Below are 18355 nucleotides of genomic sequence, written 5' to 3' on the forward strand. Positions count from 1 at the left end.
TCTCTCTCTCTCTCTCTCTCTCTCTCTCTCTCTCTCTCTGCAGCGAAACTTGACACAAAGCTCCGAGACCTAGAGCTATACATCCAGGCATGTGCGAATGGATACAAGACTTCCTGTCAAGCCGACACCAGGTGGTGAGAAAGGGCAGCATCACATCTGACCCTCAACACTGGAGCACTCCATGCAGATATGTGCTGTGCTGACCCTCTCCTGTACTCCGTGTACACCAGGGGTGGGCAACTTTGACGATGGAGAGGGCCACTATATTTCCACACTCACTCCCTAGGGCCATATATTACTGTCGTAGCAAAAAATAGCCGATCTACCGCGACGCGTTTTGAGCTTGTAGATCGGCTATTTTTGCTATTTTCGAATTTAAATCTTGAATTATTTTTTTATATTTTTGAATTGGAATCCTGAAAATTAACATTTTTATGTCATTTCAAATGCCTTTAATTATACTTGTGTTGAAGCAATGAGCTACTAATTTAGACTGAAGTAATTCAAGCGGGTCATGTTTGCATGTTGTGGAATTGTAAACAGCTGAAACCAATATTATATCAGTATTCTGACATTAACCTGAGGGCCACATTAAGTGAAGGTGGGGGCCGCATGTGGCCCCCCGGGCCGCCAGTTGCCCACCCCTGGTGTACACGTACTGTACGACTGCACGGCCACACATGACTCCAACACCATCATTGAGTACACGCGGACGACAGTGATATGCCGAATCATCGACAGCGACGAGTCCCGACTACAGAGACGAGATCAACACACTGGCACTCTGGGAGTCGGGAGAACAACCTCAACCCTCAACGTTGACAAGACCAATAAGGAGCTGATCGTGGACTTCAGGATCACGCGGGCCGGCCATCGATCCTCCTCATCGATGGCGCTGCAGTGGAAAGGGCCGGCGAGCTGGAGTTCCTCGGAGTGCACGTGTCAAAGAGGATCTCAAATGGGCCTCACACGCCATGCACACACGTGAGGAAAAAAGGCCCAAGAGCGACTGTGTACTGAAGAAATTTGGAGTAGGACACCGCCTCCTCATGCTGTATACCAGGGGTTCTCAACGTTTTTGGCCGGGGACCCCCGGAAATGCTTTGGCAATGTCTCGGGACCCCCCGCCCCGCCCCCTCCCGACCCCCAATATAAATTGACTGCTACAATAACCTTAAACCATTTTGGGCGGGAACCCCTTTTGGTGTTTTAAGCATTGTTATAATTTAGCTTGTAGGTCTGCTATTTTTGAAAAATCGTGAAAAAAAATATAAAAAAAAAATATATTTTTATTTTTATTTTTTGAAAATAATTTGGGGACCCCCTAAAATAATTTGGCGACCCCCCGAGGGGTCGCGACCCACGGGTTGAGAACCCCTGCTGTATACTACCACAACTCAGTTGAAGGCCTCCTATCAGGCAGTGTCACAGCCTCGTATAAGGGGCCTATACCACAGCCCACAATGGGAGGTGAGCTCCCCCGAGCTCCAGGGGTTGTACAACAAGCGGTGCGTATAAGCTAAAGCCCAGGGCATCATCATCATCAAGGACAAACGCCACCCGAGTCACAAACTGTTCAACCCCTCGCAACGACCACGGAAGGACAAAGAGGGGCCTTCATGCCGCAGTATCAAGAGCGGCACCACCATGCTAAGGGCAGGGGTTCTCAACCGGTGGGTCGCGACCCCTCGGGGGTCGCCAAATCATTTTGGGGGGTCCCCAAATAATTTAAAAAAAAAAATGCAACTGAATGGCTGGAAAATAGAAATTAAGAGAAATTAAGAGTACATATAGTACACATAGTACATGCATACACCTTCCCTAATGATTATATCTGGTTTCAGTATTTATTGATGGTGTATTGTCTCTATTATTAAGGTTATTGTAGCAGTCAATTTATATTGGGGGTCGGGAGGGGAGCGGGGCGGGGGTCCCGAGACGTTGCCAAAGCATTTTCGGGGGTCCCCGGGCCAAAAACGTTGAGAACCCCTGTGCTAAGGAACCGTTTCCACCCGACAGCCGTCAGATTGCTGAGGCAATGGAGGCATGGCATGAGTCTGTCAACAGGACGCTGAGCCTTGCCCAGCGACCTGGCCATGCTGATGGCAACAGGCAATGCCGTTAAGGCTGACCTTAGACCGTCTTTTTTTCTTGCATTTCCTGAACCTACTGTGGACTAGTTGACTTGGACTTTAGCTCTTCCTTGAACCGACCGCGGACTAAACGCACCTTGAATATTATGTTGCACCTTGACTCGGCTCACACACGCCTCAGCTATAGGTCTTAATGGCTTAACAAAAGCAAAACAAAAACACTGACTTTGACAGTGAAAAATTAGTCGGGGGGGGAAACGGCTCGTTAAGAAGGGGTCCACTCCTGTCCACTCTGTGACATTATTGTACATACTGTCATTACTGTATGTTTTGCCTAGACGTCCTGTTTTGGCCCCCCTCTTTAAAACAAGCTTATAGCCCAAGTGTGTGTGTGTGTGTGTGTGTGTGTGTGTGTGTGTGTGTGTGTGTGTGTGTGTGTGTGGGGGGGGGGGGGGTAACCTCCCAGACCCCCTCCCTGATCTGTCCGGCACTGTCATTGGTCACCAGGAATCATGCACCAATTTAAAAACCACCCGCAGCCTCGACCAGCCCCCTTAGCTATCACACCACCTCAAAAGATAGACAGACACACACACAGAGAGAGAGAGAGAGAGAGAGTGCGAGAGTGTGTGTGTGTCAGAGAGAGGGAGAGCCAGAGGGAGAGATAGAGAGAGACAGAAAGAGAGTTGACATTAGTGTGTGTGTGTGTGTGTGTGAGAGACCATGCCTGCGTACTCCACCAACATGAGGCTCAAGTTCCCCGTGGTGGCGTTGACCCTGGAGATTATCACCATCATCCTGTTCGCCGTGTTTGTGGTTTACGACGACGGAAAGGGGGGGCACGATGGCGAGGGCCACGGGACCCCCGCCCCCGCCAACGGCACGAAGCCTGAGGACCCCATGACCCTCTACCCCAGTAAGTTCGGACAGTATAACTGCATGGACAACTGACCGGGGCAGTTCAGTGCACTGTTGTTTTAGCCATAGTCTCTAGGATTTTAGTCGACTAAATCTACAGTTGATTTAGTCGACTAAAATGTATTTTGGCGGGCCTTGATGCCGTCGTAATGACTGTTTTTACACTTGCTGAAAATAGCTGATCTACAAGCTCACTTGTGAACTTGTAGATCGGCTATTTCCAACATGCAACCATGTGTGTGAGAGAAAATTACTTATACTGGATCTCTTGTCCACTAGTCTCTTCCTGCATTTTAGTCTAGTTTTTATTGGTTGATGAAATTGTCAGTATATATTTAATCTTAGTTTTAGTCATCATAGCTTAGTTTCCATTCCATTTAGTTTTCGTCAGTGGAAAAAGGTAGTCGACGAACATTTTTCGTCTTAGTTTTAGTCGACGAAAATAACACTGGTGCCGTGTTGATTTTGACAGCAAATGTTTGATTGTTTGGACTTGTTTTGACAGCAAATGTTTGATTGATTGGACTTGTCTTATTTTGGCTTGTTGTGGTCATTTTTGCATGTTGCAGTGTTGATTTTGACAGCAAATTTAGATTTTTGGTTTAGTCTCTTGAATAGTTTTCATTTAGTTTTAGTCACATTTTAGTCACCTGGAATGTTTTAGTGTTAGTCTAGTTTGAGTCGACTGAATATTTTAGTCGACTAATTCTACAGCTGATTTAGTCGACTAAAATGTGTTTTGGCAGGCCTTGATGGTGTCGTAATGACGGATTTTATGCTTGTTTGCACGCTGAAAATAGCCGATCTACAAGCTCACAACGCGTCGCCCTGCGACGTGTTGCGAGCTTGTAGATCTGCTATTCTCAGCAGATTTGCAATTCTCAGACTTGTCTTTTAGTTCCACTGGTCCCTCTACTGGTCCCTCTCTTAACATTAGTCACAGTTTTAGTCGTCATAGTTTAGTTCCTATTTCGTTTTTATTCAGTTTTCCTCTGTGAAAAAGGGTATAGTCGACGGACATTTTTCCGTCATAGTTTTTAGTCGACGAAATCGACACTGGCGTGTTGATAGTCGGGGCCGTCCTGTAAACAAGCCAACGACAGTGCACGGTGGTTTCGCTCATAAATGGGTGTGGCAGGCGTGAGCCAACGAGATTAGCCAGTGGTGGAAAAAGTAACTAAGTATATGCACTCAAGTACTGTTTTCAAGTGCAATGTTGAGGTACTTGCACTGTACTTTCCTTGAGTATATTTCCAATTTCCAATACTTTTTAAATGCTGGACATTTACTTGTAACAGAGCATTTTCTATATTGCAGTATTGCTACTTTCGTAGTACTTTTTTTCCCACCACTGAGATTAGCTCAGTGCTCAATATCTCAAGTCTGTCTGAGGCCTCATACACACATATCAACCAAGTACACAGTGCCTGAGCAGCACTGTGTTGTTGGTCCAATGGGGGGGTATGTGTACTCCTCCTACGGGCATGAGGAGGTACTACACAAGGTACACGAGAGAAAGCGGAACATGGAGAAGTTGTATTTTAATAACTAGACCTGTACGCGCCCGTCAGCTATACCGGCCTACTTGGGAACGATGCACCTTGGGAACCTAATAATACCCTTTGTCAACTTGTCATAGCACCCGTTTGAACTATCTGTCTGTGTCCTTTTTGTGCCCATACTGTATATGGAGATCTCTGTAGTATCAATACCCATTGTCATAGCATCCATGTTAACTGTCTGTCTGTGTCCCATAATGTCTGTGTCCCACATGGATAATTCTGTATCTGTCTGTCTGTCTGCCTGTGTCTTATAAGGCCTGATTTACACTGGCAGACAAATCTAGCCTGAATGTAGCCTGAATCAGATTTGTGTCACTTCAATATAGAAATCCGATTTGCTTAAATAAGTCTAAATGCAGACAGGTCACATGGAATCCGATTTTTTCAAATGTGACTTGAGTCACATACAGAGGTGAGAGGGAAACAACCAAAAGAGAGCAAAAGAAAACAAGCGAGAGGACAGAAAAGAGAGAAAACAATAGTGCAACACACGTTTGTTTTATAGGAATAATGTCACTTCATTATGTCAGCACTACAGCGGACGCAGGACAGACAGTGAAATCTGTTCCAAAGTCCTGACGTCACTCCCTCATCCCTTGGTCCAGGGTCACAGAAGTTTAATTTTAAATCGTCTCATATAAGCATTGTGGTTCAAAAATAAATAAACTGTCAAAATGATATTGTCGGGGAGGTGTCTCTGTATCGTTACAACAGTCAGTCACTCATATTTGATAAAGTCTATTTCTAGCGAAAATGTTAATAATTCGGCGGCAGTAACATTAGCGTTTTCTCTCAGTCAGTTGATTCTTTATATACATATGAGTCAAACCGCTGTGATGGGGGGGTAAATGCAAACCGGGTAGGATGTGAAATGATGCTCCTCCTGTCATATCACTGGGGAGGAGGCACACTGGAGGATGCCTCCGTACAATATTCTAAACTTCTCAAAATGTAGGCTACAGAAACAAGGCCGTTTATGAGGATATTTCTTGCGGAATGGTAGTGTATGGCGACCATCGGGACAAACTTATTTAGTCGCCGAGAGGCTAAAGCGGGGGAAATGTTTACCTGTCAGACTCGCTGCTTGTAATGAAATCACTTCTCCAAGATCCATGTGTTTCAGCGTTTTGTTCGAAAACAATTCATTTAGCAGCATAAAGTGCATAGTGCAACGTGCAAATGACCTATAGGTAGCATAGCGTTGTATTTGCGTTCATAAAGCGATGCGGTCAACAAAGTTGGACTTCTCCCCGTTCACCCCCTCTCCTTCCATTCATGAAACCCGCCGGTGAACAGCTGATTTTACTACCTGAACCCCAACACCACGTGACCTGATAGTGAATGACGTGAGCATTAAAACCACAGCAACCCGTCTAGCTGTCTATAGAGCGTCGCAGTCCCGCCTCCTACCCTGGACCAGGAAATGAAACCCAATGCATTATTCTCATAGACATTTCTTAAAGTATTTATTTAAAGACGGTTACGCCGCGGACAAAGCCAACTCGAGTCGTGACAACTCATGACAACACAAACAATATTTTGGACCAAACAAATAATTAGAAAGAAGAAAAAAACACTTTTTTTGTTGTTTTTCTTCTTTGTAATTATTTGTTTGGTCCAAAATATTGTTTGTGTTGTCATGAGTTGTCACGACTCGAGTTGGCTTTGTCCGCGGCGTAACCGTCTTTAAATAAATACTTTAAGAAATGTCTATGAGAATAATGCATTGGGTTTCATTTCCTGGTCCAGGGCTAGGAGGCGGGACTGCGACGCTCTATAGGCTACCTGTCACCAACAGGTAGAGATTAGAGAACGGCTACACGCGGTCCTATCTGCAATGTCGGATTGTTGTTGGTTAAAGGTCCCCCTTTAAAATAGAAAGGAGAGCTCGTAGTCCCAATGCCAAAAATACTTTTTAATGTATTGTATAATAAAAAAAGTATTTTTGGCATCGGGACTACGAGCTGTGCGACCTCTCCTTTCTATTTTAAAGTTTGTCTCCTTTTAAGACTATAAGTGGTCTCTGAGTTAGCCTATGTCCAATTTGTCTCCGTTCGAAAAGCTTACCTTCATTCATCGTATTCGTGCAATGTTCCAAAACAGAGCTACAGCTATATCGTCGTGACAAGTGACAACTTTAAATATGCTATTAATTATCTAATACTGTAAGTTTACGGTTTACATCAATCAGCCTCTCAAACCCATGGCTTGTTCCAATGCGTAACGTGCGTCGGGTAGGCCGTAAAACACATGACATACAAGCTGTCGACACGCAGTTTCATGGCGTGTTGATAGCTTGCAGATCTGTTCTTTTGGACACGACATAATCAATGATGCACGGTGCGATGGAATATAGGCTACAAGCCTACAACTAAACATGTTTGTGACCAAATAAGCCTGTAGCCAGGTAGCCTACTGTAACATTACGTGGACATGGTGGGCAACATATGGAACTTGATGTTAATGCAGTGAACATTAATTACGTAGTGTTTAATAACGAGGCCGCAGCAGCCGCAGCACACATGAAACATGAAACCCGATGTTTCAAAAACCTTCCCTCACAGACAATCCCATCCTCGTATCAACATATTAAACAAAGGCAAAGTTAAATGAAGTTGGATAGCTAATGCAGAGCTAAACATATGTGTTTACTTCTGCCGTTTTAATATTTAAATGTTATGATGAAAGGCATCAGTTTGTGCGCCTCGCCACTGTGGAATGAAATCAGCTGAGATCCACGCAGCTGAGGTTCATTTGTGCAATTGTACGGCGGGGGGGGGGGGGGGGGGTGTTCATTTTTATTTCATTCATTAATGTGGGTCCAAAGAAATACAGTAATGACTCGTCACTCGTGTGTGTGTGTGAGTGATATTGATCAACGGGCTGACGGCATTGCAAACCGGGAAAAAAACAACTCGGTTACCACGGTAACCAAAGCAGATATGTCGATGCAGGGCGGTTTTGCGGTGAGTTGTTAAAATCAGTCTGAATGCACAGATCGGATCTGGTCACTTGCAAACGGTAGTGTGAATGATTTGAGAAAAAAATCGGATTTGAATCGGATCTGACTTGAAGTGACTGCAGTGTAAAGCTGGCCTAAAGAGTGCAAACTGACTGTGAAAAGTGGACTGGTTAAGTAATCAATTGGCAGGTGTGGGGTTGCCATGGCAATCAATTGGCTGAGGCAGAGGCTGGAAATTGCACAGGTTGAGGGCACTTGGGCTAATTAGGCCCACTGACAGAGCTTGACCAGAGCCTTTTGTGGTGGTTCTGGACAACCGTGGGTCCGACCGACTCGATGCCGGGCACTGCACTCCCTGCGGGGGTGTGGAACGCGTGTGTCGAATTTGAAGTCGGCGGGGCAAACGGTTCTTGAGTTACGTGCATTACAACCGTACACACACGCAGGCAGACAGAGACGTGGCGCATATAGTAGGATTACTGTTTTTTCCACCAGAAAACATTGGTATAATCTTGTGTGAAGCTGTTGATTTGTTAAATGTGTTCAACCGCATTACATTGTCTATACCCCGGCTTCTGTGGTGGCACTGGTGCAGACCGTTGTCATGTTGCTTGATCCAATATTTTAGATGTTTGATATTTCAGTTTTATCAACACCCCCCTCCTAATAAAAATATCCAAATATTGAAACATGCAACCTAAAACAAATAAAACTGTCTGGGTTGGACACACAAAAGCCAGAGTGGACATTTAAATGAACCCAGACTTGTTTGAATGTGTATATAAAATATAATGAGGATGAATAATGTAAACCGCGCCAGGTGCCTGCTGCTGTTCCATGATTAATCCTTGTGCGGCCTGTTCCAGATGTCTACAATCAGGAGTTCAAAGTGAGGGAAATAAGGCATATATAAGGAATGCGGTCCCCCTTCTGGGCACGGCTTTATCATCAAGAGACACGTGAGACAACCTGTTGGGACTTGACACTTTAATTAAACTGAATTGATTTGGGGGGGGGCTATTATTGTAACCAGCGGTGGTTCTGTATACATGAGTGCAGTTATCAGGTACTTTTACTTTAGAGCATTTCGATTTTTTTATTCAATTCCGTTACATCTCAGAGGCAAATGTTGCACTTATTTTTAGGTGAAAACTTTGGTTACAAGTTACTATTCAGTTATGTATTACAAATCATACATTAAGCAGTCCACTTATACCATATTGAAACATTAACCCTATTATCTTACTGTATACGCAAGCTCTTCGGAAATAGCTGAACACAGCAATGTGACGAAATGTAGATCGGCTACTTTTGAAAATGCTTTGTCAAATTTCATTTTGTATTTCATTTTGGTGTCGTTACTTTTACTTACAGTAAGTGAAACAATCTGAGTAAAATCCAGGCGTTTAGGTTGCATTGCGATTTTGGTCATTGTGTACTTTTTGTTTGAGCTTGCCTATACGCACCCGTCTCTGATCAGGTGTGCATAAGACTTTGTTGCCTATATTAGGTGTTTTGGTTTCAAAAGGGAGAGAGAAAAAAAATAAAAGCCTCTGCGAACGATCCAGGAAATGTGGCATACAGGAGTGAGAGTGAACCTTGCATGTTCCTTCCAAGGTTAATTAAATAGGGTTAGGAAGCGAAGACCGTACGGTGGACTCCATGTTGCTCCCTGGAAGGAAAGAACATGCACAGTTGAGACCAAGGAAGCTGAACGCGGAAGTGTTGGCTGCATATAGCCCATTGCGCACGTTTCTTTCCTTCCAGGGAGCAACATGGAGTCCACCTTACGGTCTTCGCTTCCTAACCTTATTTAATTAACCTTGGTTCCTATATCCTAACCAACCAACAATGCAGAGGGGCGTCGCTCCAATGTTCCTAACCAATAACAGTGCAGAGGGGCGTCGCTCCAAATGTGGTGATGTCAGTGTTCTCCGCTGTGTTCTACTGGGGAGGAGGAGGAGGGGGCGGGCACATAGGTTGGTGAACCAATCGGGAGCCGGCGTCGGTTTCCAGCGTTGGTTTGAATCCGCACCCTCTGGTAGTCCATTAAAAGCCTGGGTACTTTCAGGCTATGCTGTCACACCATGTCTGGAGCATACAGACTCTACAGAGTGATCAAATCCAGAGGGGATTCTACTCCCCCCAAGGCCACACTCACCCACATCCATAGAGGATTGCCCCTAGTAGAGTATATGACCTAACACTTGGGCGTAGCGCCAGTCACTATATTGGCTGCGGTCCAACGGCTCTCTCCATAGCAGCGCACGCACACACGCCACTATAGTAGAATGGCATTCCATCGTTTTAACCTCTTACAACCCACATCATGCACTTTGTTGGACTGGAGTCCCCCGCATTGGGTCAGTCTATGCATAGATGGCTCAAGGAGTGGAAATAGCAGATCTACAAGCTCACAGCGGGTCGCTTTGCGCTGCGCTGTGAGCAACCCACGAGGTTCCAATTCGATCCCTGTGGGCTCCCCCAGAGTCAGTGGTGAAGTCTGAAATGTCTTTATTAGGAACAATCCCTTGAGATGAACCATCTCATTTTCAAGGGGGTCCGCAATTCACGAAATACACTTTATACATAAAGACACTTTTTTTTGTACAGACAATTCAACCAGACAAAACAAGACAAAACAAAACAACACAACACAATACATACAAAAACATTTAAGTGTCTTTGAGCAAGACACTGAACCCCTAAATTGCTCCCGATGTGCTGGTTGGTGCCTTGCATGGTTTCCGCCGCCATGTGTGATTGGGTGAATGTAATGCACGCATCTATGTAAAGCGCTTTGGATGAAAGCGCTTTACCAACAGTCAACTAACCCAGGGGTTCTCAACGTTTTTGGCCGGGGACCCACGGAAATGCTTTGGCAATGTCTCGGGACCCCCGCCCCGCCCCCTCCCGACCCCCAATATAAATTGACTGCTACAATAACCTTAAACCATTTTGGGCGGGAACCCCTTTTGGTGTTTTAAGCATTGTTATAATTTAGCTATTTAAAAATAGCAGATCTACAAGCTCTTAGCGCGCCACCGAGTGGCGCGCTACGAGCTTGTAGGTCTGCTATTTTTGAAAAAAAGTGAAAATAAAATTTAAAAATAAATCTTTTTTTTTTTTTTTAATAATTTGGGGACCCCCTAAAATAATTTGGCGACCCCCCGAGGGGTCGCGACCCACGGGTTGAGAACCCCTGAACTAACCTAACCCTAACACCGCAGAAGGAAGCCACGGCTGATTGGCAACCAGTCACGGGTGATTTGCACACACACACGCGCACACACACACACGCGCACACACACACACACATGCACCTGCAGTCCTCTTTCACTTTGGACTGTCTCATTTCTCTCCAAAAGAAATCTCTCTCTTTCTCTCTCGCCACATTACAATATTAGTGTATCATGGTAAGCAAAAACAAAAAAAAAGGAATTCCATATTAATTTGTGCGTGACGCGAGATACGGGATAGGTGGTCAGCCCACCCGACACAATGGGTCTTCCTGGGGTCCCCTGGACCTGAGTGGTCCAGGTTAAGGAAGGCCTGCCTGGTTGTGTTGGAGCATATATGTCAAACTCAAGGCCCGGGGGCCAAATCAGGCCCGTGAGTGAATTATCTTTGGCCCGCGGGATGATATTTTATTAGTATTAGAACTGGCCCTCTGGTATACTGCACGGACCACCATAATACTACAAGTCCCACAATGCACTGCGAGTGCATTGGCACATATCACATACTATGAAAGCAGTGCTTGGTGAGGATCATAGAACAGGAAACTGAGCTTAATAATAATGCATTTTCAGTTTTAAATGCATTTACTTTTTTGCTGTTTGCCTGGGACGTCCTCATGACCGCGGTGCCCGTGTGTTGTAACACAGTCCGGCCCTCGACCTAGACCAATTTCTTTATTTTGGCCCACTGTGTATTTGAGTTTGACATCCCTGATGGATGGTTTCCTCAGTCCGTGCCCAATTCAGCCCTGATTCCCTGCATTAAATTTGGGTTTCGAATGGTTCCTGTTGTGTGGTTTGCCAGAGCTCTTCATTTGTGATGGTATTATTAGGCCAGTCAATTTGTAAGTAAGCGTCTGTTGATGAATGTTTGCAGTTTGTTGGAAGTTGCTTTTGTGGTTTCTCCTGTAGCCTGGTTTCCAACCTGATTCGCTGCGTTCCGCGAATTTGTTTTGTCACTTCGCTATACTCAGTCTGGCCAGCCTCCTGTTTGACTTGTATTTCATAACGTCATGTTATGTAGCCACGTTGTTGCTTATTGGATGTTGTTCCAAGGAAACAATACGGTTAGGGTATTTACGTCATCAGCCAGAGCCACTCAGTCCATGCTTTTGTCACTGTTGAAAACATTTGCGCCAGTTCGAGACTCGAGAATAACACCTACGGTTAAAAGTAAACACTAGTTTGATTCATGCAGTAGTCCACTATGTGAGATTCAGTAGTACAAAAGAAAACTGCCGGCTGTGTGGGGTGAGTTTAGTGAACGATAAGGGGACGTCGCAGGACAACAGCAGTAGCTGTGTGGGGTGAGTTTAGTGAATGATAAGGGGACGTTGCAGGACAACAGCAGTAGCTGTGTGGGTTGAGTTTAGTGAATGATAAGGGGACGTTGCAGGACAACAGCAGTAGCTGTGTGGGTTGAGTTTAGTGAATGATAAGGGGACGTTGCAGGACAACAGCAGTATAGCTGTGTGGGGTGAGTTTAGTGAACGATAAGGGGACGTCGCAGGACAACAGCAGTATAGCTGTGTGGGTTGAGTTTAGTGAATGATAAGGGGACGTTGCAGGACAACAGCAGTAGCTGTGTGGGGTGAGTTTAGTGAATGATAAGGGGACGTTGCAGGACAACAGCTGTAGCTGTGTGGGTTGAGTTTAGTGAATGATAAGGGGACGTTGCAGGACAACAGCAGTAGCTGTGTGGGGTTAGTTTAGTGAATGATAAGGGGACGTTGCAGGACAACAGCAGTAGCTGTGTGGGGTGAGTTTAGTGAATGATAAGTGGGCGTTCCATGCAGGGCAACCGCAGTAGCTGTGTGGGGTGAGTTTATTGAATGATAAGGGGACGTTGCAGGACAACAGCAGTAGCTGTGTGGGGTGAGTTTAGTGAATAATAAGGGGACGTTGCAGGACAACAGCAGTAGCTGTGTGTGGTGAGTTTAGTGAACAATAAGGGGACGTCGCAGGACAACAGCAGTAGCTGTGTGGGGTGAGTTTAGTGAATGACAAGGGGACGTCGCAGGACGACAGGCAGTAGCTGAGTGGGGTGAGTTTAGTGAATGATAAGGGGACGTTGCAGGACAACAGCAGTATAGCTGTGTGGGGTGAGTTTAGTGAACGATAAGGGGACGTCGCAGGACAACAGCAGTATAGCTGTGTGGGTTGAGTTTAGTGAATGATAAGGGGACGTTGCAGGACAACAGCAGTAGCTGTGTGGGGTGAGTTTAGTGAATGATAAGGGGACGTTGCAGGACAACAGCTGTAGCTGTGTGGGTTGAGTTTAGTGAATGATAAGGGGACGTTGCAGGACAACAGCAGTAGCTGTGTGGGGTGAGTTTAGTGAATGATAAGGGGACGTTGCAGGACAACAGCAGTAGCTGTGTGGGGTGAGTTTAGTGAATAATAAGGGGACGTTGCAGGACAACAGCAGTAGCTGTGTGTGGTGAGTTTAGTGAACAATAAGGGGACGTCGCAGGACAACAGCAGTAGCTGTGTGGGGTGAGTTTAGTGAATGACAAGGGGACGTCGCAGGACGACAGGCAGTAGCTGAGTGGGGTGAGTTTAGTGAATGATAAGGGGACGTTGCAGGACAACAGCAGTAGCTGTGTGGGGTGAGTTTAGTGAATGATAAGGGGACGTTGCAGGACAACAGCAGTAGCTGTGTGGGGTGAGTTTAGTGAATGATAAGGGGACGTTGCAGGACAACAGCAGTATAGCTGTGTGGGTTGAGTTTAGTGAATGATAATGGGACGTTGCAGGACAACAGCAGTAGCTGTGTGGTGTGAGTTTAGTGAATGATAAGGGGACGTCGCAGGACAACAGCAGTAGCTGTGTGGGGTGAGTTTAGTGTATGATAAGGGGACGTTGCAGGACAACAGCAGTAGCTGTGTGGTGTGAGTTTAGTGAATGATAAGGGGACGTCGCAGGACAACAGCAGTAGCTGTGTGGGGTGTGTTCTGTCCCCTGCGTGTGTGACTACACGAAGTGACAGATAGCTAAACAGAAAGGTACTAGGCACTGAAAGACTTGATGAGACGCGGACGTAGAATTGGAGGTTGTTTACTTCACACTTCTTCATCAACTTGTTTACAATGCCTTTCCAGCAATTTGTGAAACTGAAAATAAATGCACAAAAAAGCTCTTAATAAACATAAATGTAATGCCTAAATCAGCTAGACAAGAACACTGCATTACAAATAACAAAGCAAGTAATAGCAAATGGCATGGTAGACAATTGACCATAATAATAATATGCATCATTACTTATTCTCAAACATGAAACATGTAAGATAAACTCACAGACAAAGCTTCTCCAAGGCTCAAAACAGGTGGATGGCAAGGGATTCAATATTCTGTAACATCTGTAGAACATACTGTGTTTTTCTCAAAACAATGGCTGACCAGGAAGTAAAGGCCTTGTGACATGTGATCACAACTACCAATAAGAACACAGGGAAACTAGAACACATTAGCTGACAGCAGTCTTCAAAGCAACCACTAGATGATGCTAAACACTCTTTTCCGTCAAGTGGCATGACACTCCCCGTCTGGCATTAAAGAGAATACCACTATCAATGTCTAACAGACTGTAAAGATAAGGCAAGGAACTGTCCAGGGTAGAGGCTAGTGAGAGTGGCGGCCATTTTCCAGAACATTGGTCCGGTATGTGCTGACGCCATGTGGCTTGTGAGCAGCGCCCAGACAGACGTCTCCAATGACAACCCAGCCAAGGTCTAGTCGTTGCGCATAAGGAGCGTTGTCCGGCCCATTCCGGTGGTCTCTTACTTTGTGGACTTGTAAGATGTCCCGGCCAAGGAGGAGGAGAATCTGTGCATTAGGGTCAAGTTCAGGTATGAGATGAGCTATAGGCCTAAGGTGAGAGTGGTGTTTGGCAGCCTCAGGTGTAGGTATTTCTGACCTATCACCCGGGATATGGTCGCACTCTATGAGTGTGGGGAGCAGCACGTCGGATCTTCCATCTAATGTCTGAGCTACAAAGCCAGTTCCTCTTCTGCCAGACATTTGAGTCACTCCAGCACATGTGCGCAGTGTGTAGGGAGAATCTGCTCCATGCGAGTCAAACAGATCGAAGAACTCAGGGCGAGCGAGAGACCTGTTACTCTGGTCATCGAGTACAGCATAGACTCTTACAGATCTGTGTGGTTGTCCTGCTGGATACACCTTTATGAGACAGATTTTAGAGGTATTGGTTCTGCCATGTACTTCTGTACATTTGGAGACTATTTCGGCAGGAGCATCTTCTCTCTGCTCCCCGCCATGCTCTGTGTCAGAGTCCATGGCGGTCCATGGGGCTGGTCCTGGATGAAGAGCTGTGACATGTTTGTTGCTGTCACACTCGTTGCACTGAATGGTCGTTCTGCAGTTTTTAGCCACATGATGAGTTGAGGAGCAGCATCTGAAACAAACCCCACTCTCTTTGAGAAATGTTTTGCGTTCCTCCAGTGTCTTAGCTCTGAAGCCTCTGCATCGCATTAGTGGATGGGGTTTATTGTGAATTGGACACTGCCTGTTAATGTCCAAGTTACTGCTGGCAGTCTTTGTAAACTGGTTTACTGGATCTGGCATGATTTCTGTTTTGTGGGATGAAACTTGATCTCTAGAGTGTGTGTAACTTTTTACATAACTGTCTGGTTTTACTGCCATGCCAGATGAACTGAGTGTGAAACTCGGATCATTACGAATATGGGCCTCTCTGCAAACAAAATCAGTGAAGAATGAAAATGGTGGAAACTGAACTTCATTTTTCAGCTTGTACAAACTACCTTGTGTCATCCATTTCTCTTGGAGCCCATATGGCAGTTTCTCCACTATAGGGTTGACACCCCGAGGTGTATCCAAGTAAGCGAGTCCAGTCAAATAGCCCTCTAATTTAGCTGACTCCAACTCCCTTAACAGGTCGCCAAGGTCTCTCAATTTTAGGGGCTCTTTGTTGTTAATCTTGGGGAAACTCTCAAGCTTGTCTAAAAGAGCCTTCTCAACGATCTCAGGACACCCATATGTCTCATCAAGGCGCGTCCACGCCATCCTGAGCCCAGCAGCAGGGTCGCTAACATGAACGGCTCTGATTCTCCTGACCTGCTCTGATGACTCGGAGCCCAACCACCTTGTTAGAAGGTCAAGCTCTTCCCTGTAGGTGATTTTCAGTCCTGTTATGAAATTCACAAAGGTTGACTTCCAGCTCCAATAATTGTCTGGACGATCGTCGAAGATGGTCATCCCAGAGGTCACAATCTCGCGACGAGCCATGTAGATAGCAAAGTCATTTATGCCTGTGTTGTCAGGAACAGATGACTGTGGTGTCATATTGTGTACTCTGGCATAAGCCGAAGCGGAACCCATTCCATCATTAGTTGAATGACTATGAATTTGCTTACTGTCTTGTGGTGGAGGGGTGTGAGGGATATTATGTGGCTGATTGGGTGCAGTGTGACACTCAGATTGGGGCGGTGACAACTCAATAGAGTCAAGTCTGGAATGGCATTCAACATAGTCACTTGTTCTTTTCTCTCTGGACTCGTGGTGGATTGATGCAATGTTCAGTGAGTTGGGATTTGCTTGAGATCCCAGTTCTAGAGCGGCTGATTCAAGAAACACAGCCTCAGCCACGGCTGCTGCACACTCTTGCTCTTGCTTCAGTGTGATTAGAGCAGCCTCCAACTGAGCTTTTTTGACCATGAGCTCAGTTTCTTTTTTAACAAAGGTGCTGCGAGCGCACACTGCTTCGGCTCTGGCGCGTGCTTTAACTGCTGCTAGGCTCGCTGATGAATTGCTGGAGCCAGTAGAGCAACTAGCACGAGATCTTGTTGCGTACGAACTTGAAGATTGAACATCCTGTTCGTTGCCTGTGTCTGCCTCCTTGTCCATCTTGTGTATGCTGGACTCCAGTTATTGTATGAAGACGAAGCAGAGAGCCGCTGTCCTGTTTGCCAGAATAACTGTAATGGCCTCGCTGTGATGCTGTCTTTTCACTGTTCTGTCCCCTGCGTGTGTGACTACACGAAGTGACAGATAGCTAAACAGAAAGGTACTAGGCACTGAAAGACTTGATGAGACGCGGACGTAGAATTGGAGGTTGTTTACTTCACACTTCTTCATCAACTTGTTTACAATGCCTTTCCAGCAATTTGTGAAACTGAAAATAAATGCACAAAAAAGCTCTTAATAAACATAAATGTAATGCCTAAATCAGCTAGACAAGAACACTGCATTACAAATAACAAAGCAAGTAATAGCAAATGGCATGGTAGACAATTGACCATAATAATAATATGCATCATTACTTATTCTCAAACATGAAACATGTAAGATAAACTCACAGACAAAGCTTCTCCAAGGCTCAAAACAGGTGGATGGCAAGGGATTCAATATTCTGTAACATCTGTAGAACATACTGTGTTTTTCTCAAAACAATGGCTGACCAGGAAGTAAAGGCCTTGTGACATGTGATCACAACTACCAATAAGAACACAGGGAAACTAGAACACATTAGCTGACAGCAGTCTTCAAAGCAACCACTAGATGATGCTAAACACTCTTTTCCGTCAAGTGGCATGACAGGGTGAGTTTAGTGTATGATAAGGGGACGTTGCAGGACAACAGCAGTAGCTGTGTGGGGTGAGTTTAGTGAACGATAAGGGGACGTCGCAGGACAACAGCAGTAGCTGTGTGGGGTGAGTTTAGTGAATGATAAGGGGACGTTGCAGGACAACAGCATTAGCTGTGTGGGGTGAGTTTAGTGAACGATAAGGGGACGTCGCAGGACAACAGCAGTAGCTGTGTGGGGTGAGTTTAGTGAACGATAAGGAGACGTCGCAGGACAACAGCAGTAGCTGTGTGGGGTGAGTTTAGTGAACGATAAGGGAACGTCGCAGGACAACAGCAGTAGCTGTGTGTGTGGGGTGAGTTTAGTGAATGATAAGGGGACGTTGCAGGACAACAGCAGTAGCTGTGTGGGGTGAGTTTAGTGAATGATAAGGGGACGTTGCAGGACAACAGCAGTAGCTGTGTGGGGTGAGTTTAGTGAATGATAAGGGGACGTTCCATGCAGGGCAACAGCAGTAGCTGTGTGGGGTGAGTTTAGTGAATGATAAGGGGACGTTGCAGGACAACAGCAGTAGCTGTGTGGGGTGAGTTTAGTGAATGACAAGGGGACGTCGCAGGACAACAGCAGTAGCTGTGTGGGGTGAGTTTAGTGAATAATAAGGGGACGTTGCAGGACAACAGCAGTAGCTGTGTGGGGTGAGTTTAGTGAACGATAAGGGGACGTTGCAGGACAACAGCAGTAGCTGTGTGTGTGGGGTGAGTTTAGTGAATGATAAGGGGACGTTGCAGGACAACAGCAGTAGCTGTGTGGGGTTAGTTTAGTGAATGATAAGGGGACGTTGCAGGACAACAGCAGTAGCTGTGTGGGGTGAGTTTAGTGAATGATAAGGGGACGTTGCAGGACAACAGCAGTAGCTGTGTGTGTGGGGTGAGTTTAGTGAATGATAAGGGGACGTCGCAGGACAACAGCAGTAGCTGTGTGGGGTGAGTTTAGTGTATGATAAGGGGACGTTGCAGGAC

General features: G+C 45.8%; 1 protein-coding gene across 1 annotated transcript in view; it reads left to right on the top strand.

The window, feature by feature from the left end:
* Nucleotides 1-2672: 2672 nt before the first annotated feature.
* rhag (Rh associated glycoprotein) overlaps nucleotides 2673-18355 on the top strand; it is a 41491-nt gene continuing 25808 nt past the window's right edge. Inside the window, exon 1 of the mRNA XM_079525953.1 lies at nucleotides 2673-3009. Within this exon, the coding sequence (XP_079382079.1) occupies nucleotides 2817-3009 (193 nt within the window). The 5' untranslated portion in view covers nucleotides 2673-2816. The remainder of the gene's footprint in view (nucleotides 3010-18355) is intronic.

The sequence above is a fragment of the Electrona antarctica genome (genome assembly GCF_951216825.1).
Source record: "Electrona antarctica genome assembly, chromosome: 17".
NCBI lineage: Eukaryota > Metazoa > Chordata > Actinopteri > Myctophiformes > Myctophidae > Electrona > Electrona antarctica.